This window comes from Phyllobates terribilis, unplaced genomic scaffold (assembly GCF_046119375.1).
Source record: "Phyllobates terribilis strain yellow unplaced genomic scaffold, ASM4611937v1 Scaffold_2__4_contigs__length_985480577, whole genome shotgun sequence".
Taxonomy (NCBI): Eukaryota; Metazoa; Chordata; class Amphibia; order Anura; family Dendrobatidae; genus Phyllobates; species Phyllobates terribilis.
The window spans coordinates 299,804,227-299,828,836 of NW_027362762.1; the positions used below are offsets into that span (position 1 = coordinate 299,804,227).

Consider the following 24,610-nt stretch of genomic DNA (forward strand, 5'->3'; position numbering starts at 1 on the left):
TTATTTATCATCCTACGTCATCAGTAGTTTTATGTTGCTGTTTTTTAATGACTGCATTTGGTGCCTTGGTTATCCCAAAAAGAGAACATCGTGTTTACTCGCAAGCCCAAAGAATAACCTTTCCAACTCTATAGATATACAGTGTAACAACTCGCCAGGATATCTTTCTGTACAAATTGTAATGTGGTTTTGTTCTTTTGCAGGATGTGGTTTCCGTTCACTATCACTTGATACCATCCTTAAATAAACCAAAGAATGGCAGTAAGGATAAGGAAAAAGAGGCTGAGAAAGAAAAGGATGTGAAGGAGGAGTTTGCTGAAGCTCTCCGAGATTTGAAGATACAATGGATGACAAAGTGGGTTAACATCGCAATACAGAATATGATACAGGTGGCCTGTTCTTGGAATAGGCCATCAGTTACTGTTGGGTGGATATCCAATCATGGATTGATCATGGCGGTTTTGGTAGTGTTTGGGCCGCTTCCTTCCTTTATCAGGCACAGAGCCATACATTTTATAGTCGTCGTGCCTTGGAGGGCTCCAGACACATCCTCTAAGAAATGTATGGAGTTGTTCCTAGTAAACAATAAAGGGGACCCCAGAATCTGTGTGGTTTGACTCCCAGCATCACCATCATTCTCAAATTGATGGCCTATTCTGTGGTTTAAGTTGCTAATACCTGTTAGATATCCCACCTAAATCACTAGGTTGAGTTGATATTCATCTAAGTGTTTGCTTGGACTTGTATGCTTTTTTGTGGTGGACTTGGTAGCTTTTATATGCATCTACTTCTGAAAAAGTTTTTGCTTATTAGATTATTTTTTTTTACTTGTATGACAGTTGTTTAAAAATCTTTTTGCAGGTATACAGTATGTATATTCAGCCCAGAGCTGGGTTACCGTTAGTATACAATTACTGGAGAGTTAGAGGCTTCAGTAGGTTTCCCATAACATTCTGCCAATGTGTCCATTGTTAACATAGAAGTTTTATATTAATATCCTCTTTGGAGTGCTGCCAGGTGTAATGCAGTCTTCTGTACAGACAGCACAGCGATCCCATTCTTCCCAGATACCCCGAGGGGCATGTTTGCCTGCACAGCTGCCCACAGGCACTAATGTAATGAGAACTTAGTGTGCCGCCGTTCCCTGCAGTCAGTGTCCGGGGCGAGGCAAGCGTAGCTCGTCTGTGTAGAACAGTGTTTCTCAACTCCAGTCCTCAGGACCCCACAACAGATCATGTTTTCAGGATCTCCTTAGTATTGCACAGGTGAAAGAATTTCCATCACCTGTGCAATACTAAGGAAATCCTGAAAACATGGCCTGTTGGGGGGGTCCTGAGGACTGGAGTTGAGAAACACTGGTGTAGAAGGACTAGCGGTCTGATACTGTAGATACTGTTTCTGTACTGTATACATGTGTACTATGGTCGGCTGGGTGCTGATATTGTGGCATAATGAAAATGTCCTGTTACTGCAGACTTGAAAGCAATGACATCTTCAGCGAACTCAAAGAATCCTTTCCCAATCATCTTCCCCTGTACGTGGCAAGGCTTCATCAGCTGGACTCTGAAAAGGTAAGGTGCACTTGGCCTCTATGCTGGATTTCTCATGATACATTTTTGTAAAGATCCAATAACTTTTTTTTTTATTGGTGGACAATCACCCACTCGGTCAAACCACTACTTCCAGATGTAAACACTCGGACGGCTTCCCAATGGATAGAAATATTTCTTAGTTGTGTCTAAGTTAAATTGCCCCATTCTCCCCTTCCCCACACTTTTGTCTTGCATGATGATCTATCTGGCTTTTGCCCAGCCCTATGTTTATACATTAATATTTTGGCTTTCGCATTAGAGGGCTCAACTTGACCATACATTAGTGGTATGGACTGGAGATTGTCGGTTGACTTACAGACTTTATCACACTTAGGTCACTATTACTGCCACTGATTTTTTGGGAAGGTTTGATTGTTTTAATCTGTTCTTATTTAGTAGTGGTTGTACCTTTTTTTTTTTTTTTTTTTTTTTTTTTTTTTTCTTTCTCCTCCATATTTACTGATTTTAATAAGACATTATTTTTCTTCCTCAACGCAACCAAATTTTTTTTTAATAATGTTCCATAGCCGAGAGGTTATGCAGCTCCTGTATATAGAAGTTGCCTATTTGTACAAACTCCATGTTTTTGACCAAGTAAATTGGTATAAACTTTGGAGACTTATAAATTCTCCACAGGGTAAGGCCAAGTTTGCACAGCAGTGAAACGAGAGCTATGCTTGGTTGTGTTTTTCTAGCCTGGTGGCTCTGCTGACCTGATATACTTGCCGTATGGGCAGTACATGAGGCAGTCTGCTCGGGTCAGAAGACTCACCGGCCGTGCTGGCTATTGCCATCCAGGTATGGGCTTTGATCCGTGGTCTTGTGAATTTGGCGTTGTCCTGACTATTGCGAACAGGATCTCTGCCTGCAGTTAATAAGACTGTGATTTGGTTAATTTGAAGAAGAGAGATGAATTCATTTTTTTTTTTTTCATTATTTTTTTTTCTTCAGACAAAGTCTGATTTACATTCTTACCCTCTTCTATAGCAGTACTTAATATTAAATACCCATATTGTGTTTTTTTGCAAATCTATAGAAGAGAGGTAAAATAAAGGTAAGCTCTTCTTCATACTGACAGTACTGCCAGAGAAAGTAACTCCTCTCCTACTAACCTATTCCCCGTTTCTGGTTCAACTTGACAATGCTCTCAGGTTGTTTTAAGGCAGAAAAAGTAATAAGGAGTGGTGTATTCACATAATTAGGAGAGGAAAATTAAAAAAAAAATCAATAAAATAAAAAAAAAATAGCATTTCCAGTTTTGCTAGCACTATTAAATATTGTCCACTTCACTGTAAAACCATCCAGTAATGGTAACCATTCATTTCTATGGGATTTGCTCAGTGTCATTTCAGTTCATGCCCTTTTAGATCTTTGTGTTTGGTCACTTTATGGTGGGTAGAAACACTTCGGGCACGGCTGATCCACTTGTCTTATACCTGCACCACCACCTAAGGAGTCAGTGTGAGACTAGTCTTTTTGTCTGACGGTCTTTAAATTCCTGGTGTCATGCATTGCCCCTCTCGGGTGCTGCCAAAAGCATTGCATGAAATATCTGACATTGAACATCATTTCAAAAAACATCACAGTAAAAGATAAAGCCTGACCAACACCAGGTCAGATTACCAATGCACTGCAGGGTGCAGCAAGCCTCCATGATAAAGGCGGGGGCAGCACATGTGCAAAATACTGATGCCGACAACCACTCACTGACCTACCAATTCATGGAGGGGGTGGCTGTGTAGTATTATACATGTGTGAGGGGTGCAGGGTGGTAGTAGTGGCGAGGGACTGTTGTTGTGTTCCTACACCCTGGCTCCCTGACAAAAATAAATGTCCCAATTCTTCTGTGCTGTGCCTGTGGTGCAGAACACATGTTTTGGTCACAGATCTCTGCTGTCTTTAGTTTTTCCACTTCAGGAACTTCCACTCACACAATAGGGGACTTTCTCTCCAATTTATAGAAAAGAACTTTATTTAACAGTCCAACTTCAACGTGAGGGAACATGCAGTATTGGGTACATCCTTTTCCAGGTTCACAGTTCATTGCACAGCATATTTTAATATTCACTGTCCGTGTGTCCTGAGCTGTCCCTTCCATAGTCGACCTCTTTGGCCTCTGAGACGCTCGCAGTTTTAAGAGTCCCTTTCCATTTCCTCTGTACTATTCCCCGTCCGACTTCCCCTTCTGGGAAGATTTTGAGACCCGCTACTCTGACTCCTGTGGACCATAGGCCCCGAACGTTATGGGAAAGTTGTTTTAGAGTTCCTGACTAACGTTCCTCTGCTGCTGCTGCTTGGACCGTGTTTCTGTGCCCCCTGGACCTCCCAACTACTGCTCTGTCACATCTCTCCCTCAAACTAACTAACTGACAGGAAAAACTGTTCCTCTGCCCTGGCATAAACTCCTCCCCCTTTTGACTGGGCAAATCACCAATCCTCCTTAGGTTGCTGGGCAGACTTCCCCCACTACCCTGCTGCAGGCACTAAACCTCCTGTTAACTACCCTGGAGCTATAGCTAAACACATTAACTCTTTCTGTCCTAAACTATTGTGCCCACCACTACACTGTTCCTAATCTAATACTCTATCTATATCTAACCTATACTGACCCTATAACTAACACATCAGACATTAGGTCATATACATACTCCTGTATAAACACAGAGTACAGCAATATGTGCAGTAAGAGGGAAGAGGCGCATGACCGTCCTGGTCACCCTCTTACACATGCACACAGATGGGGCTTGGTATGTATAATACTACACAGCCACCCCCTCCATGCATTGGTAGGTCAGTGAGTGGTTGTCGGCATCAGTATTTTGCACCTGTGCTGCCCCCGCCTTTATCATGGAGGCTTGCTGCACCCTGCAGTGCACTGGTAATCTGCCCTGGTGTTAGTAAGGCTTTATCTTTTTACTTTCATGGAATATCTGCTCCTCTTTTTTGGGTGGTTCACTTTTACTTCTGCACTTTTTTCTTGACATTATCTACAGTTATGTTAGACATTTTGATCAGTGGGGGTCTGAGTGCTGACAATTCATATTGCAGTTGATACCCTTGCGCATTTTCCTACCCAGGAAGAAATGTTTGCGCCATCCATATTTTCCATTTTTTTAAACCAGCTAAGATTGCTACAATATCTGTGCAACAACTGTATGCAGTGGATGAATAAACGGCCATAAACATCTGTATAGCGATGCTGCTGATCACTTATCAGCCTTTTAGATTTTTTTTACACTTTTAGTGTGAACATACCCAAAAAATCCTACTAGAGTGAAGGTGGAAGATCCTGCATGTACCCATCATGTAATATTTACCATGCATGTGAACCCCACAATTTTGCATCCTAAATGTATACATCCTATATCTCCTGCATATCATTATCCACTATATGTGTATGTAGATATGGATTACTGGCACTGGTGGTATTACCGACTCTTATGGTGTTTGATAGGTCATTTTTAAATGGATATTTTAACCAGTCACCAAGTCAAAAGTGGCCAATGTATCCTCTTGTTATATTCTCGCTGCTCACCTGAGTACCTAGCTTCTTGGGGGGTTTTTTGTTTGTTTTTTTACTTATTTTTTAAGTCTGCCACATGGTTTTAGCGATGCAAACCTTTCTGTTTAGTACTAATTTTTATGGTCTTTACTAAAGGCGTTGCTCACAGGACTTTCTGGGGTCATGTCTTTAGGTTACCCTGTGAGCACAGCACCCTTGGGAATGACCATATAAAAGATAATATAAAAAAATTACTCTGGTATGGAAAGAATAAAATAAGAGCAAAGCCTAGCCACTTTTAATCTGACAATTTTCAAGCTTTTTTTTTTTTTTCTTTTTTTTTGCATGAGAATGTAGTGAACTATTAAATATTATACCATATAACATATACTGTAGTGTAGTGTAATGTTTATGTGGCTGATTTTGGATTCACGGTTGATCTGAATTTTAATTTAGCTCAAATTCCATCCAGCAACAATTCTGGTAATGTTTCCACTTTTTAGAGACTCCCCCCCCCCCCCCCCCCCCCTAATGTGGTGTTTATTTTCTTTTCAGGAACGCATCAAACTTATCAATGAGATAATTTCCACTGCTGATGAGGTTATCTCTAGAATTGACCAGACCGCTCTGGCATTTTTTGTTGCCATGAAGACCGATCCAAGACCAGATTCCGCCACTATAAAAAAGTACCTAACCAGTAAATATTTTGTTTTATTGACCTTTTTGTACTATCTGTATGCAAAAGAGCATCTGTATACGGAGCAGTATCTGTAGTAAAAACTGTTTTGTGTCCTGCATAGACAAGACTTCCTGTTTCTATATAAAGCAGTGAAAAGAGAAGAATTCAGGGTAGAAAGGCATAATGAGCAATTGTTAGTACACGGTGCAATATAATATGATTTAAAATATATGAAAGAGGATAAAAAATTTGATGGGAGCGCTTCTTTAAGGGAAATTTTATAACTGCCACTTGTAGTTTTGATGATTTTTATTTTCCATTTTTCTTTTTTAATGAATTTTTATGTCAAATTTTAAAACATTTTGGAAATTTTTATAACAAAAATGTATTATACAATCAACAGTTGCCTTACAATCAAGATTATTAGGTATACAATAACCATAAAGAAATGTAATGGGAGACAAAACCAGGGCTGTAGAGTCTTGAGTCGGTGCCCATTTTGGAGGAGTCGGTATAAAATGGAGCGACTCCTAAAATATATAATAAATTGGGTACAGTAGTTCAATGCAGTTTGTGAGGAATATTTTTTCATAAGAATTTGGGAAAGTTATGAAATGTCCTTTTCCTGATCGAAGGGTCTAGACTTTTAGCTGAGAAAAATGTGTCTTACCGTAAATTTATCACTTAAACATGAGCCTTGTATGAGGGAGTTGGAGTTGGAGTCGGTGTCATGGAAATTGAGGAGTCGGAGTCAAAGGTTTAGCTTACCAACTCCACAGCCCTGGACAAAACTTTCTTTTAAACTTTTAATGTAGAAAATAATCAAGAAAAATCAATAGCAATTTTTTTTTCTACATATAATATTTTTTTGTATAAAATGAAACCTAGGATAGTTATTTATAATTTGCCCTGTACTTGACTTTCCTACGCTCAGCTTGGTTATTGTCAAGTTAGTAATTTTTATATTAAACCAAAATTGTAAATTAAAGATTTGCAAGGTGAGCATAAACTTAGTTTTGTGCTTTCATATCAATCTCAGGCTTTTGCTACAAAAAAATGTAAAGAAGTTTTTATTAGAAATCAAGAGTCCATATTTCCTTGCACTTTTTTTTTTTTTTTTAAATGTAATTTGAAGGTTTGGTTAAAATAACGTAGAAAAGCCAACAGAAGTAAACTAAACTTCTAAATGCCTATAGATAAGGGTTTTAATAGGCTGCATTGACCAGCTGTCCACAAACTGTAGCAAACATTTCTGCAAGATGCGCTACTTGAAATCCATTTTCTCTGAAGCGATTTATAGCTTTTCAGGCTTACCATTGACTGCTGTATTTTGCTGAGAATAAATATTTGTTACAATCTTTCTTTTATGTATTTTTTCCAGTGACATGGACAAGCAGAAAACTACGCTAATTGATGCTCTGTGTAAAAAAGGCTGCGCCTTGGCAGATAAAGTGCTCCACATGCAGTCTAAAGAGGGTGCTGCTTCATGTGATGCTGATGGAAGAGAAGATGATCTTGATGTTGCTTTAGAAGCCTTAAATGAAACTTATTGGGAACTTGTTAAATGGGCTGATATATATGACTCAAAGGTAATGGTAGCAAGTGTGTAACTCATGGAGAAGTACAATATCCCTCATAATGATATAGAAGCAGCCATGCTGCAGCTTGGAGGGTTTCTCATCATTAATGGGACTATTTAAAGGCCGTTCCTCTATGAACACTGTGTTAGAGCAAAAATACAAGTAATAGATTTAAAGGGGTTTTCCCACGAACAAAAGTTGATTTTAATCAATAGATCTTGGAATAATAATAATTTCCACAATTGGATGTGTTTAAATAAAATGTTCCTGTGCTGAGATAATCTTATAAATGTGCCCCTGCTGTGTCCTGTGTAATGGCTGTGTCTGACCATACAGGGACATGGTCTGATCATACCACATCTCCTGGGCAGGGGAGGAAGGGGGGTGTATACAGACAGGAGAGCCGGGGATCACAGCTGATTCTATTTGTGAGATAAAACATTTCCCTGCCTGTTTTTAAACAATGTTTTACTTCAAAAAATCATTTGCAATCCTATGCTGAAAAGACTGCATTCCATTGAGTTCTGCCCTATACCATAACATGTTGAACCCGATTGAAGGCAAAAACCCCTTGAGGCAGATGCTAATATCCCCATTTTATAGGAAAAATTACTTCCCAACTAATGTATGGCAATCGGACTGTTTTCCTGGTTCAACTCCCCATCACAGAAATTAATACTCATAAGTTGTAATTATGTTCATCAAGAATGTTAATCAGATCCTCCTTAAACTTGTTCCATAGTCTCACTGCTCGTACAGTAGAGGATCTCTACCTGTAATGATTATACTAACCTTCTTTCCTCTAGACTTAGAGGATGCCCCCTTGTCATCAATGTAGGCCTGTGTGTGTAAAGATCATTAGAAAGATTTCTGTACTGTCCCTTCACGTATTTGTACATTGTAATTATTTGACCCCAAGTCTTTATTTTTACAAACTGCGTGACCCCAGGTTTGATAACTGCTCTTGGGACTGCAGTTCTCACATTCACTTTAAAAGGGCTGTCCACTGCTTGACAACCCTTACTTAATCACTTCAGTGACCCATGCTCAGTCACTGAGTGTTTGAAAATTGTGTATGAGCACAGATTCTTGCTAGAGCTGCAGTTCAAAGCAGCTTCTTAAAGAGCATGAGCTAGGCAGTAAAAACAGCATTGTATGAGAGAGAAGAAAGCAAACTGTGGTAATGGAGCATATTGCAAAGATGCATAACTTTCGAAAGGCTGATCAATAGCTAAAAAAATAAAAATGTGTGTTTTAAGCAAAATCTAAATTAAAGTACAGTAGTTTTTCAGTAGGACACTTAACTGGTTCTGTTTTGCAGGGATGTGGAGTCGGTAAGCCAAACCACCAACTCCGACTCCTCACGGCCTCACTACTGAACATGTACAGAAAGTGCAGCACACATTCATCTCAACTAAAAGCCAAGATCAGGAATAGAACAGACATTTCACAACTTTCCCAAATTCTTATGAAAACATTTACAGCACATCCTGCGTTGAACTAATGAATCTAATTTATTATATATGTTTATATATTTTTGGAGTCTGCGTTGGTCCATTTTATAGCGACTCAGGCTCCACCAAAATTGACACCGACTCTGACTCCACGGACTTGGTTAAATGTACATGTCTTTGTGCTCTAGTTATACAGAATGTCTTCTTCCCCCCCCAAACTCTAAAGTTTTCTGTTTTATTTCTGCTGAAGGTTTTACCATTTGTCTATAAACATGCCTTGGCAAATAAATTATATGGGCGAGGTATAAAATCAGCAACAAAGCTTGCAGAGGAGAAGCCAACTAAAGAAAACTGGAAAAATTGTGTCCAGGTGAGTTAAAGCTACCTTTTCCAATAGTTTTTGATCCGTTTTCAGTAGAACAATGTAGCATTTATACTACAACCATTTTAAATCTGCATATAAAGTTGCAATTTGCTCAAAAATCTACATTAACGTGATATTTGACACATTGGTGTCCTGCTGTTTTTAAAGGTTAGCCCATGGCCCCACTATCGGTATTTGGTCAGTATTCAGTCAGTATTTTTTCTCAGGAGTGGGAACCAAAACCAGGTGAGGAACAGAGAAAAGGTAGAATAGAAACAAGTCACCAATTCTGCATTTATCATCCACTCCTGGTTTTGGCTCCCACTCCTGAGAAAGAATACTGACCAAATACTAACCAAATACTGATAGTGGGGCCGTGGCCTTAGTGGTAAAATCTGTTTCTTGACAATGTATGACACATTATATGTTATGTACATGTATGAGTCATGAACTGGTAAATTGTCTATTGAGGGGAACATTTCATTCTCTAATGCAAATGTTTATCATCATGAATGCATACTTGGAGAAAAATGTCTTTTTATTTCAATATTTCTATAATCATTCTGTTAAAAGCTTAAAATTAATTTTTTTCTATTTCCATTTACAGCTGATGAAGTTGTTGGGATGGACCCATTGTGCATCTTTTACAGAAAACTGGATCCCAGTCATGTATCCACCAGAATTCAGTATTTTCTAAAATCGCACCCATAACTAAAACTATTTTATACAGAAGTCTTATAAATGGGGATATTTAGAGCTGTGTATGATTTTTATGTTTTTCTGTTTCTTTTTCTAACGCATGGTATTTGTTATTGTAAGGCATCTGTCAATCTGTGTATTTATCTGCCAATTCACCTTTGTGCTTCATAGTGTGAGGTATTTGGATGGGTATGATTTTTGCATGCCTAGTTGGGTATTTTAAACCAGAAGAGCAGGATTTTACAGCTGGCACATTTTAACATTTTATGTTTAGGTTATCCTTGCCTTAATCATTCAGACTAAATCAAATTATTTATTTGTTACAAAATATTACATCCCGCTTTCTGTGTACACTGAGTGAAGGCTCAATTTTCTGCCTAATTCGGAAGCATTTAAAGAATAACTTTGCTTCTAGCCATTTTAATAATTTTTGTTCAACATGGAAAGTTGTGAAATTTTGCAAACCACTTTATTATGGAATTTGTCTTCAATCCTGTAATAAAATTAAAAAAAATCAAAGATCTTTTCTGTTTGTTTCTTCCCAGGCTATTTGCCTGCCTTATGCGTCATGGATATCAGTAAGTACTAATTTGGAGTACAGATGATGTCAGTGAAGGGTCAGCACTTGTCTCCTCCTCTGAGTATTCTGCTTATCAGAACAATCTCCTGCAGCAGCTTATCCCCAGAGACAGAGTTGCTCTGACCCTTTCACTGACATCATCTGTACTCCAAATGAGTACTTACTGATGTCAACAGACTGTAGTAAAGCAGGGGATTAGTAGCCACTTGTACCCAAGTTTTGTAAAAGAATGAAAACAAATTCCCTAAAAGTGTTTTGCAAAGTTTCATTATTTTCCATTCTGATATATATATATATATATTTAACATGAGTATATGTAATTCTTCCCAAGCGGCTGTTACATTTCCTGCACAGTACAGTTTACATTTAGCAAACAAGCTTTGCTATAAGATCAATACATTTTTATACTAAAGGGACAGTCGCATTATGTTTTTGAGCCAAGTGGAAATAACATCCCTCCATTTATCAAGTAGTTCTGCTTTTACGCCTTTTTTTTTTTTTTTTTTTTTTTTGCATTTACTCTATGTATAAAAAAAAAAAAAAAAGAGATTACATAACATTCGTAGACATTCAAGAAGTTTATTCAGGCTGTAGCAAAAAAACCTGTATATCAACAATGGTGTGCCAGGCATTTAATGCTTTTATTCAGGTATACTGTAAAGCTATACATACACGTTTATCAACAGAATTATGTAAAATAATGCAGAAACGACCATGCATACAAGTATGTAACAAACTCTGGTATCATGATTTTTTTTTTTACGTTAATTACAAGACTTATAAAATGATCATGACAGATTTTGTTGTTCGTGGATTTATTTATTTATTTAATTCTTCGGACAAACATCTATTAGTGCCAAATTGTAATAACCAATACATCATATACCAAGTGAGCATGTGAACGTCACCATTGAAATGTATCCAAACCAATGCAAGGGAAAGTAGCCCAAAAGTCAACCACATCATCATTGAACTTGACTGATGTTTTTTTTTTTTTTTTTTAACCACACAATGTAACAACTCTGATTCCAGGGTTTCTTTTTTCAAGGACCTCTGGAAGATGGTAAAGAAAAAGTGACAGCGTTTCACAAGATTTCTTTTCATGCTTCTGCTGTAGGATTTTGGCAAATTCTCAGTTTAAAAATATCTAAAGCCAAATGAAGGGATTTTAACTTGCAATAAATGTTCCTGAAATTGGTGTCCACATTTTTTGGGGGCCAGTTCAAATTACCATATGGTGGCTGTATTGTCTTTTATATTACGACCACTGTCTCATGAACGTTACCTAGAGCATCATTGGTAAATATGGCGCTGTGCGTTCGGGTCAGGAGACCCTTGGAGAGAAAATGGCCTTCTGCCGGCCTAATCACGTTCACTTTTAATAAGTGCATAATTAGCTTTTCTGTGAATATTGCATGACTACATATCAAAACTTAAATAACTTTTTATAAAATTACCAATTGGATAAGTAGCAAAGTACCCCCCTACTACTTGGACACCATGTGAGAGCTCTTAAGGACTGAAAAAATCTGCTTTGCAATGGCCGCGCAGCCCCACACAAGCCCTATTTGCTATAGTGGAGTCAAATACGCCATCATTGGTATGAATCACACGCAGACCACCAGGACCACGCTTCCTGCTGACATGAAGGGTGCCATTTATAAAGTTTGGTAAAGGAGAAAGAACTGCCTGCTATTGTGTGGGGTTTTTTTTTTCATGGTCTATCATAATTCATTACCAAAGTACAGTTACATTGTAGAGAATTGTCCACATAGAAAATTAGTGAATGCTGATGTTCTTCTTGTGAGTGCTTGGACGAGGCCATTTTTGATGAAATTTTAATTTAAAAATGGAGTAATAGTGTTAGTCTTTCCATTATGTATGTGGGCAGCTGCATAACTGCATTTGTTTGCCGTACATCAGCTTTATCTGCTGTTTTTACTGTACATTTAATTGAAATTGTAGTTTATTACATACAGATGTATCAGATACCATACACTACATCGAAAAAAACATTAAAAATATTACAAATTCATTGGTTATATTAATGAATTATATTGATTATCCACATTAAAAATAGCTACAGCATTATATAAAAATGAACATCATTAGTAAGAGGGAAAAGTAGTCTTGACATAATAGTTGTAAGCAGTGCAACAAGGGACACTTGGGCGAATATTACACACAAGAGACTGCATAAAATGTAATCTATTAATACATTCTGGCAACCACAACGACAGTATTTCTAATAGTTTTTTAATCTTGCTATCAAATATATGGTTGGACCGTAATGTTTGTCAGAGATCTAGCAGTATAAACAGGAGCTAAAGTGTAGTGTAAACCAGGGCTGTGGAGTCGATAAGCCAAACCACCGACCCTGACTCCGACTCCACAGCACGGCCTCATTACTGAGCATGTACATAAAGTGCAGCACAGATGCATCTCCACTAAAAGCCAAGATCAGGAATAGAACAGACATTTATAGGGCATTTCAAACAAGCTCTTATGAAAACATTTATAGCACGTTCTGCATTGTACTACTGTACCAATTAATTATATGTTGTCTGAGTCGGTCTATTTTACACAGACTCAGACTCTACCAAAATGGACTCAGACTCCACAGCCCTGGTATAAACGAATCCAAAAGTCAATATACCTAAAATGTATTTGGTATAGCAGAAGCATCAGTCCCTAGGCTCATGTTCGCTTTAAAATATGACTGACTGGAACCTGTGTTGTAGTTAATTCCACTATTGTTGTGTTGGTAATTAAGGGCCAATACAAATATTCCCTCCTGGAAAAGCTTCACAAACTGTTTTCCATTGAGAGAAAAGTAAACTTTTCCCAGAAGGACCCCTTTATCACCTATCTATAGATGGCATAGGTGATTGTTGATCGGTGGGCATCAGATCGCTAGGACCCCCACCGATCAGCACTACGGGTAGCTTTTTATCCCCATTAAAAGAGAGTAGATGTGCCCAACCACTGCTGTGGGGCTATCTGAAAAAGTCAAACGCAGAACATGGCAGCCGCATAGGGAATGAATCAAGTGGCAGCTGAGCGCTCCATTCTAATGGGGATTAAAGTGCCCCATTTTGAAGATCGGTGGGGATCCCAATGTTCAGACCCCCACAGGTCAATGACTCTTGTGGATAAGTGTTAACTTGTTTTTAACCAGAGAAACACTTTAAATTTGTGTGTGTAAAACTGCTATGAGAAATTTTCTGTGATCACACTAGCATAATATTGTTAGAGTATTTGTGGCTTTTTGTCGGCACAATATGAGATATGGATGAGGAGAGATAAAGTACCACTATCCTCCGGTCTGTACATTTATGTCCCAAATGCACCCTTATGATGTTTTGGCTGCAAGCTTTATGTGTGGTTATATAGTGTCAACATATTCCACAGCTAGGTACAGACATTGTCAATACCATCCTCTTTGGGGTTGATAATCTAAATTCAATATCAGTATGTCTTTGAAGTGTGGGATGTAACCTATGCAAGTACAGAGGAATTTGGTGGGATTTGAACCAAACGTCCCGTATGAAGGTGGATCGTTGCCGTAGTCTGAAGTCCAGAGGCTTGTGAAGCAGGTTTTTATGTCTGACATTTTTCTTTCCGGTGCTTCTAATTTCTAATCTCTCCTGTAGTTCCTGCAGCTGAAAAATACATTCCCACCGCATAATGCTGTCATCACAATAATTTATTGGAGGGTATTATTGGCCAGGTGCTGAACATTCTTCTTTCCCCTTCACACCCAACCCCACTGCACCCCCCCCAGACATGACACTTGGCAGCATGGACAAGGAGTTCAATCATTTGGTCCTAAAATAATCTCCTTTCTCTTGGTCTGACACCCCTTAATGAGTAGGCAAAGTTTCTTATTTTGACATGTATCATTGATTTATGAAAGGTAAAACTATATCCTATCAGATAAATTTGCTTATTTTAGTGGAAAAAATCTGTTTTCAATTAATCCAGATTTTCAACATAAATGTAATGAAAAATCAATCCAGGAGGTGAACGATCCAAATTTCCTTGATTAGATATATTACAAAGCTCTTTATTTTCATGTGTATTGATTTATGTAATGAAAAGTAACATTTACACTAAAAATGTATTTTTACAAACTCCATGTGCTGATTCAGACATCAGTTTTTCATGTACAAGCTCTACCCATGTTTTGCACAGATAGAACTTGTACTTACACATGTGAACTACCCCAAAGACTATGTATTTTTGTGGACATATCAGTCCGCACTAAAACATGGAGACGTGTTCGATTTTGATCCATGTTATGGACCAAAGTCACCAATGCAAGTCTATGGGTCTGTGAAAAAAATCTGATACCATTTGGATGCCATCTGTGTGCAGTCCGTTTTTCACGGACTGCCAAGACGCTTGAGAGACCTCCCATTTATTATTTTTTTTATTAAAGAAGAGACCAAGAAACTCTGATGATCGGTCAGTTTTGGGTGTTTCTGCATATGACAAAAATCTCTGAATAATTTCTTATATGGAAGGGTTGCTTATGTCTGTTCACTGTACTATGAAGGCCTGTTTGGTTAAGCCTGGAAGGAGTCTTGCATCTCCCCAACAGAAATTTGTAGCTCTGCTTTGAGTGATCGTCAGGTCTTCTCTCCACGTTTGATCTCCTTGGCCAGATGACCAGCCCTAGGAAGGATTCTAGTGATTTCAAACTTTAATAATAATTGAAAACACTGTGATCTTGGAACAGGCTTTGCTGCACTGCAGTGAGATCAGGAGAGCAGACTGTCAGTCATTACATGACTCGCACTGGTAGCGCCCCCTTTAATTTATTCTAACCTCTGGAGGCCGATTCTTTGGGATATCCGGTGTCTGACCTCAGATTTTAACAGCTCATTTACATATTAAGGAAAATGTGGATTTCTCTGAAATAAGACATCAGATCAAAGTTTAAACAAAAACATATTCACATTTAGTCTGTTTATAAGGCTTAGTTCACATGTATGTTAGCATATGTGTACAGATAGACTTTAAAATGTGTTTTCTATGGAGGTTTTCACATGTTCATTATTATTTTTTTTTTTGTGGATTGAAGACCTGACCCGTTTTTGTCTGCATTGCGAAACATTCATCCCTTCTAATGTATGTGTGTGGGTCAGCGGCCCAAGCAGGCAGCACATGGAGCCTATCCATGTGAGTAATGCCGAAGTCCAAAATTAGTAGTGGAGCCAAAAGATGAAAGAAGCACAAACATTTCTATCATGGTTGTTTCCTGCTTATCTTCCATTCCTGGTTTTGGATTATAAATGTTAATGCAAAATACACAAAAAAGAGATCTAACAGTGGAGTTTCCTGCATACACTACTACGTTTTGTATCTAAAGTTTTGTTACATATTCAGAGACCATCATTGCTCCTTTAGATTGTTAAAAACACCAAATGCCACGTGTGATGCCAGCCTAATATGGATATCTCTACTATAACAAGTGTCTCATCTACCTGCTATTTGACAATTCAGAACCGATATCTTTTTGAGCCCTACTTAAAAATTACAGAGAAGCCTACGTACAATCCACAATCCTTTTTTTACAGTTTGCCTAATAGCACATTGTAAGTAAGCTAAGCAGAAGAGTAAATGAACTATAATTTGGCGCTCTACTGGCCATGACAATGATATAATTGTTATACTATTAAGGAATCGCCACATTTCTAGCTTTAAGCCGGGTCCTTAATTATTTGTGGGTATTTCTTTTTAAAGTACCGTATATTAACCACTTTTGTGTAATCTGCAGTCCTAGCACTATCTTGCTTCTGACCCTGCGTAGTTGTCACAAATCACTTCATCCAGGCAGCCTCCAACCCGTGCAGAACTGAGACAGTAGTTTACGGGTTGTTCAAAACTTGGACAACCCCTTCTTAAATACTATATTTTGCAGTGTAATCTAAAAATAAGATGCTCTGTTCTGACACCGTTCCATCAATGTTGGCGCTGGCTTCTTAAGGTTCATGTGACATTGTTATACCATGTGTACACTACAACCCATCGGTGGCTGTAGTGTTCACATAGTATAATAATGTGGCTGGAGGTCACTATTATTTTTTTTATTTCACACTGGGAAAAAATGAAGGTTGGCACACAGTTTTCATCCACTTTATATCTACCACCCAACTGGTAAATATTGTTATGATGCATATGTGCGTGTAGCGTTAGATACACTTTTCATCGGCCACATCTGTAAAGACTCTTCCATATTATAATTTCTGGAAAGCTAGCATACATAAAAGTATTTCCTATAATCATTTTGTGTATTTAAATATTGAAATTTCAATACCAAGAAGTTAAAGTTGTGTGAAGTTATGGAAATCACAGGATCGATGGACTTCTTAATAACAGCAGTGGTCCAACATCCAGGTCAGCTCGATGAGAGGCCCGCAAATTTCGTGCCTTCCCTTGGCTTTTGATTAGCTAAGACTAGCACAACATTATCTGCGTTAGAAAAAATGCAGCCAGCTCACCTGAACCGTGTCTGTAGTATGTCCAAGAAGGAAAAAGCTCAGATAAAGGACGTAGGATAGCATCTGAAACTCTTTATTCAATAAAGTCTATGATTTTAACTGGAAATCCACCTTTTTCTTCTTGATCATCTGTGCATCACTTCAATTCTGAATGCAGTTCACGCAAATCATCAAGATCCTTCTCCTGGCAGCTCCCATTGCAATTACCAGCTAATCATGTCCCAGACGTGTGCAATGAGAGACAAAGCCAGAGACTATGCGGGCCATGGTAGCACGTTTAGGTTTTCCAAGCTGCCAACTGTAGCTCCACCAACTCGCAGTCTGGCATTGCGTTAAAAAACTGGACACTTTTGAGAACACCGTACCACTGGTTCCACATCCAAATCATTGTCGCGCTATTCTTTTGTGTACCTGGAATGAAAAGACTCCAGGGTCTCACTGCTATACCTTGTCACACCACACCATAATCCTGGGCATAGGACCGCTGTGATGCCCAATTGTGAAGGCCTCTTCATGGCGTTGCACACGTGGTCTCGTCAGAGTTGAAGAATGGTGCATAGTGGTCCATTCTTTACTGCAAATGAAATTGGACATCACATACCAAGCCTAAGGTGTCAAACAATGTCTACGGAAACCATCGTAAGGCATTTGGAAGACATTAGGCTACTAGCCAGATGTCCATATACGGGTCCTCCATTGACCTCATGCCACCACTCTCAAAGGCTATGGTGCAGAGCATAATAGCAATGGATGTCTAACCTCTTCAGCAATGACCTCTGATATTGTCTTGGATGTAATGATAGCCTGAGATTAGTGTAGAGGCCATGTGGGTAATTCCATGAAGAGGTGTTCATGAGGTAATGTGAAAGTGTCCCTGGAGCGGCTTTTCAACATGACAATGCCTGACTACATGTTACTCGTGCTACTGTGCGCAGTCTGCATGGCCTAAACATGCTACCATGGCCTGTAGGGAGTCCAAACTTGTCTCCCATTGTGCACATCTGGGACATCATTGATCTGCAATTGCAAAGGGAGCTGCCAGCAGCGGATCTTGATTATTTGTGTGACTAAGTGCATTCAGCATTTCAGAACATTCATCAGACAACCATTAATAACTTTCATTGATAACATCCAAGGCATATAAGACTGTATTTCTGCACGTGGCAATCATGCTCGATACTGATGAAATCAAGTTTTCAACATTGTTTCCAGGTTTTCATCATTTGCATATCATTAACATGTCTATAGAGTCTGTGATTTATTTTCAGAATTCCTTGATTTTTCCCCTCACCCATGACAGCACACCTTGAGAGAGTGATCCGCCCCACCAAGGACAGGAAACCGTCTGAAATAAAAGGGCAGTACCTCTCCCTCGCTTCAGTTGGTTTCCTGTCCTTGATGGGAACCTGTCTGAAGAAGATGTCCATACTTACCTGGGCCTGTTCCGGTGTGGAAGAGCGGGCACCAGCCTGTGCACCGGGTTCCAGAAGCGCCGTCCGCAGTTCCCTGGAGCCATGTCCGAGCGTGCGCCGGCGGTGAGGAGGGCTCCGGCTCCCTGCAGACCGCTGCGCTGTCCTCTCCCTGCCGCAGGTTCCTGGCTGGCCGCACCCTGGGAGCGGCGTATTCCGGGTATGACCCGCCTGACGTCACGGCGCGGTGCACGCTGGGAGAGGCGTGCCCGATGACGTCAGAGGGCGGCACCCGGATCCAACATGGCGGCGCCCTGCTAGCGCTTGCTGGCCGGGTTTTCAAACCGTGGCCTGCGGGCGTCAGGAGGGGGGGAGGACACAAGAACCGGAGGAGGTTCCGGATGTGCCCTCTTTAAGGTGGAGGGGTTGTCCTGGTCAAACGCTGCCTATACTCATGCTTGTGATATAGCTATGGCAGACCAGGACAGCCAGGAGCAGCAGCAGCTGACCCCTCCATCTCAACAACGTCAGCGGAAGAAGCAGTCGGACGCCTCTCACACGGACAGCCGCTCCAGCAACCGTAGCGGCAGCAGGAGAAGTAAGGTGTCAGACACTTCAGGGCCATCCAGAAGGGATTCATCTTATATCCCGCCACAGCTTCCAAATCCGGTACCCTTTTGTGACTTCAGGGGTGAGTGATCTTCGTGAATGTCACTTAATAGTAATGGAAAGTTATTATGTGCTTCATCCCTTAGGAACCTAAGAAGAGTAGCGCCAAACAGAAGCACAGGGTTTGCGCCTTATGCCAAGTCCCCCTTTCCATAGATTGGCAGAAACAGTTTTGTGCTAGGTGTATCAACCAAACCATAGCGGAGAGCACCCCGGATTTTGCCTCTAATTTGAGGTCCGTAATCTGTACAGAGGTTCAAGATTCCCTGAAAGGCTTACTTAAGGGGAAAAAAAGATCCCAGAAGGATATCTCTTCCGACTATGATTCATCCTCCCAGTCAGAGGATCTATGCCTCAGTGATTCATCATCCTCCTCTTCATCAGACAGTGGTAGGCCCTGTTTCCCTATTGAGGGTACTGACAAGTTGGTCAGAGCGGTCAGATCTACCATGGGGTTGAAGGAGGAGAAGACAGCCAGGTCCCTGGAAGACATTATGTTAGCAAGCCTGGAGGAAAAAAAAGAGACGCTCCTTTCCAGTGAATCCTAAAATTCAGACCCTTATAGACCGGGAATGGAGGAAGCCTGAGAAATCGGGAGTGTTGCCCTCATCCTCTAAAAGAAGGTACCCCTTCGAGGATAGTGCCTCTGGGTCCTGGGATAAAATTCCTAAAGTTGACGGATCATCCAAAAAATCGTCCCTACCCCTGGAAGATTCGGGCAGTCTAAAGGATGCTCTAGATAAGGCAGATTCCTTCCCGCGTCACACCTGGGAAGCGGTGGCAGGGGGCCTGAAACCAGCAGTAGCAGGCACTTGTGTCGCTAGGTCACTCATGGTATGGCTTCAACAATTAGAAGACCAGCTCAAGGATAAAAAGATATCCAGAGATTAAATCCTCTCCAATCTACCTTTACTACAAGCAGCGTCCGCTTTCCTTGCCGACTCCTCAGTGGATTCGGTTAAACTCGCTGTCAGGTCTGCTAACTTATCTAATGCTGCCAGACGAGCCCTGTGGCTCAAGGGTTATCCAGGAGAACTGCAGTCTAAACAAACTATGTTCCCTTCCTTGTAATGGTAAACTCTCTTGTTTGGCCAAAAACTGGACGAGCTTTTGGAGAAGGCTGGCGACAGGAAGAGAGGTTTCACAGGGGACACAAAAAGGTCCTACTTTCGGAGGACAAGATTTAACCGGGGTTGCCCTCCAGGAGAAAGGAAAAGATGGGAGCCCAGATCTAAAAAAGACTCTGGTTACATGTTTAGGGGGCCATCCTCCAGTACCAAAAAATCTCCCCAATGACGCAGGGCTAGAGGTCGGGGGAAGGCTTTCCCATTTTATCCCAGCTTGGGAAGCCATTACTTCAAATCCCTGGGTGTTGAGTATCATAAAGAATGGCCACAATTGTTTCATGGCAGTTATCGACCTAAAAGATGCCTATTATCACGTCCCAATCTATCCAGACTACCAGAAGTACCTAAGGGTAGCCCTATTCATCCAAGGGGAATTGAGGCATTTCCAATTTACTGCCCTACCTTTTGGACTCTCGATAGCACCGACAGTGTTTACAAAGGTTATAGCGGAGGTGACAGCTTTTCTCCGAATCAAAAACATGGTGATTGTTCCCTACTTGGACGACTTTCTGGTAATAGGGAAATCGGAGGACCACTGTTCCTCTCAACTTTCAGAGGTCAGGACAGCCTTACATCAGCTAGGATGGTTGATAAATATTCAAAAATCAAAACTATCCCCCTCAAGGACTCCGATCTTTCTGGGCTTGACCGTAAATTCCCAACTCCAATCCTGCTTCCTCCTGGAAGACAAGGTTTGCAAAGTAATCAGCTTGGTCTCAAGGGCCATAGAGTCTCCAGTGATGTCCCTGAGAGGAGCAATGTCCCTACTGGGCTCCATGATGTCCTGTCTCCCAGCAGTCAAATGGGCCCAAGGTCATATGAGGCTTCTTCAGTGGGAGGTCCTGTCAGCGTAAAAATCCTTCAACGGACATTTAGAATAAAGACTCTCTCTTTCCTTGGAGACAGTAGACTCCCTCTCATGGTGGACAAACGGAGAATCTGACCTCAGGCTTGCAATTGTCCAGACCAGTCGACCATACAATTACAACAGATGCAAGTGACTCCGGCTGGGGGGGTCATTTAGCAGATCTCTCGGTTCAGGGGCTTTGGCTACGTCACGAAATAGAGACATCATCGAACCTAAAAGAGCTTTTGGCAGTGGAGAAATCCCTGATAGGCTTCCTTCCCCACATACAGGGTCGCCATGTCCAGATCAGGTCCGACAATCGGACGACAGTAGCTTATATAAATCACCAGGGAGGAACAAGATCACGCTCCCTTATGGTAGTGGCAAACAGAATCCTGAAACTAGCAGAACAGCATCTCCCATCCCTCAGTGCTCTTTACATCCGGGGGGTAGAAAATTCAAGGGCAGATTTCCTCAGTCGCCACACTTTAAGACAAGGAGAGTGGGCTCTAAACCTGATAGTCTTCCAACAGATTATCCATCTATAGGGGTCACCGGACATAGATTTGTTCGCCACCAGGGCGAACAGGAAGGTGGAGAGGTTCTGTTCACTAGATCCAACAGAGAATCCCTATGCTGTAGACGCTTTCCAGATACCCTGGAAGTTCAGGAAGGCCTACGCTTTTTCACCGATAGTAATGATCCCGGCAGTTGTGAGGAAAATTCGGGAGGAGGGGGCACGGATAATTCTGATAGCCCCCTTTTGGCCAAAAAGACCCTGGCTCTCCCTGCTTCGCCTAATGTCGATCACGGATCCCTGGGTCCTGCCGGACAGGCCGGACCTTCTCATCCAGGGGCCAATGTTCCATGCACAAGCCAAAGGTTTCCATCTGGCGGCTTGGAATTTGAGAGGCTGTTACAGAGCAATAGGGGGTTTTCACCAGGCCTAGTTTCCACCCTATTGGGTAGTAGGAAGCCCATAACAACTAAGATTTATACCAGAATCTGGGGAAAATTCCTGGATTTTATAGACTCCCCCTTGTCAGCTAAACCTCCAATTAAAGATGTCCTAGAGTTTTTACAGAAGGGATGTGACCTGGGGTTAGCTACGGGAACATTTAAAGTTCAGGTGTCCGCCCTAGGGGCGCTCTATAATTGCAACCTGGCGGGGAACATGTGGGTCTCTAGATTCATTAAATCCTGTTCCAGAGCTAAGCCAGTTCGGACTCTGAGTTCCTCCCTGGGACCTGAATTTGGTTTTAAACGCACTCTCTGGCGACCCATTTGAACCCCTCCAAAGTTCCTCACCCTCAAAACCATTCTCCTAGCGGTCCTAACATCGGCCCGTAGGGTGAGTGACCTGCAGGCCCTTTCTGTTGATCCCCCATACACCCAAATTCATGATGACCGGGTCGTCCTACTTACAGATCCAGCATACCTTCCGAAAGTAGTTTCCAGATTCCACTGTAATCAAGAGATTGTGCTTCCCTCATTCTGCAGTAACCCAAAAAACCCCGGGGAGGTTAGATTCCACAATCTAGATGTTAGAAGGGCTTTACTACAGTACATAGACATGACTAGTCAGTGGAGGAAGAACAATTCCTTGTTTCTGGCCTTTCAGGGGAGTAGGAAAGGTCACGGGGTGTCTATTTCTAGGTGGCTTAGGGAGGCCATTTGTCTAACTTGCATATCTACAGATGTTTCGGCACCGGACGTTATTAAAGCTCATTCCACCAGAGCTGTAGCGACCTCCTGGGCAGAGAGAGCAGAGGTCTCAATTGACCAGATATGTAAAGCGGCTACTTGGTCTGCACCATCTACCTTCTACAAGCACTATCTGTTGGATCTATCCTCCTCTGACCTTACCTTTGGGAGAAGGGTAATTCAGGCGGTGGTCCCTCCCTAGGGTGCTCATATTCTCTCAAGGTGTGCTGTCATGGGTGAGGGGAAAACACCAAGGTTACTTACCGGTAGCCGTTTTTTCCTGAACCCATGACAGCACCCGTAGTTTCCCCCCCTGTTTCTTTCTCACACCCTGGTGAGCACTTTACGTTTTGGGTGTTTATATATATATATATATATATATATATAAGTGTTGGTTATGTGCCTAACCTTTTCTGGAGGTCCTCTCAATGCTCTGTAATCCAACTGAAGCGAGGGAGAGGTACCGCCCTTTTATTTCAGACGGTTTCCTGTCCTTGGTGGGGTGGATCCCTCTCTCAAGGTATGCTGTCATGGGTTCAGGAAAAACCGGCTACCGGTAAGTAACCTTGGTGTTTTTCCTTCTTAGTGTTGCAATTTCAATGGAGTGTATTACTCAACCTATATTCTTCTTTATCAATGGTAAAGTGAGTGCTACAAATGTTTCATTTACCACTTCAAATTCTACTCAATTTTGTGTGCTAAGTGTTTTAGCATCGTGGAGGAATGGCATGCTGAGAGTTTCCCAACTGCTGAAAAGCAAGTTAGGAACAACTGTTCTAGAGATTACTGATTCTTACTGATCATTAGTTTAATAAAGTATACTTAAAGGGAATCTGTCTGCAGGTTTTTGCTATGGAATTTGAGGACAATATGAGGTAAGAGTTAAAACACAGAATTCAATGATGTGTCAGTTATCAGGCTGTGTGCTGTTGTTTACTCACACTGAAGGTTTTATCACCAGGACATTATTAATGCTGTGACTAGCTGGCGTGTGGGCACTCCTCTGACTCCGCCCTCTCCTGTAATAACCATCTCTCTGTCTATAGGCAATGCACATACAGAGCCTGGTGTGGGTGGGGTTAGCTTTCTCAGCTCTGCTGCATTGCTAAATCTAAAAACATTGTGTGAGAATGGCTGCACACCCAGTAAACTAAGTGACACATCGTTGGAATAAGAGGTTTCTTTCTCTACATCATGCTGCTCTCAGATAAGGTAGCAAAAAACCTACTGACTGATTCCCTTTAAAGTTTTGGGATTTTTTTACAGCATTTTGGGCAGGACAATGTTTCTGTAAATGCTAGGTTATAGGCCTATAGAATTTTAGCCTTTCTATTACACTGGTGGAGACTTACTGTTTGTGACACTGTAGTTCAAGACATAGATCTAGACGCCTGAAAAATTGCTTATGTTCTAACTGATTGCACCACCCCCGGTAATATTGTTTGCATGTCATCTTACTATGTGAACCCAGTCATAGGAGCATTTAATCCTTTGTGTATCGCTTTGAAGATTTTAACCTCTAACTCTGGGTATTCTGCTAGGACCTCTGTTTCAAATGAACTGTTAAAATCTGCTAAGAAATCAAAATCTGTATTAAATCTGAATTTGTTTGCCCATAACAACTGAGTACCGGGCTGGCACAAATATTTCATTGTTTTCAGCAGTTTATCAAGACAGGTGTGATGGTACACAACATCAGCAGCAAGTACATAATCAAATACGCGAGAAGTATTTTGAAAGTTTCTTTGAAGATCATGCCCCCATGTCAGCTCTCTCACTTCAGGAATATGCAAGCAGCGCCCTTTTGTGTTTCTTGACAAATTAAATCTTAGATTTCCCAGTATGTCGGGCAGATCAGTTGCAATGACGTGAGCTCCTAGAGAAGGAAATCGGTGTCA

At 41.0% G+C, this 24,610-nt stretch overlaps 2 protein-coding genes across 7 annotated transcripts in view; one reads left to right on the forward strand and one right to left on the reverse strand.

Annotated features, from left to right (window-relative positions):
* Positions 1 to 10,901, forward strand: part of TPP2 (tripeptidyl peptidase 2) — a 79,948-nt gene extending 69,047 nt beyond the window's left edge. For 2 of the 5 annotated variants that reach the window (XM_073664217.1, XM_073664219.1), the window contains 7 exons: positions 204 to 355; positions 1,475 to 1,571; positions 2,629 to 2,646; positions 5,650 to 5,780; positions 7,155 to 7,362; positions 9,058 to 9,177; positions 9,779 to 10,901. In XM_073664217.1, coding sequence (XP_073520318.1) covers positions 204 to 355; positions 1,475 to 1,571; positions 2,629 to 2,646; positions 5,650 to 5,780; positions 7,155 to 7,362; positions 9,058 to 9,177; positions 9,779 to 9,868 — 816 coding nt within the window. In that variant the 3' untranslated portion in view covers positions 9,869 to 10,901. Of the gene's footprint in view, positions 1 to 203; positions 356 to 1,474; positions 1,572 to 2,628; positions 2,647 to 5,649; positions 5,792 to 7,154; positions 7,363 to 9,057; positions 9,178 to 9,778 lie in introns of those variants that run through there. The other 3 variants (XM_073664218.1, XM_073664220.1, XM_073664221.1) reach the window with 2 other exon arrangements.
* A 37-nt stretch (positions 10,902 to 10,938) lies between these two features.
* The window catches only part of LOC141206544 (protein-lysine methyltransferase METTL21C-like), a 103,880-nt gene continuing 90,208 nt past the window's right edge, over positions 10,939 to 24,610 (reverse strand). For both annotated transcript variants that reach the window (XM_073664223.1, XM_073664224.1), the window contains one exon: positions 10,939 to 24,588. In XM_073664223.1, coding sequence (XP_073520324.1) covers positions 24,170 to 24,588 — 419 coding nt within the window. In that variant the 3' untranslated portion in view covers positions 10,939 to 24,169. The remainder of the gene's footprint in view (positions 24,589 to 24,610) is intronic.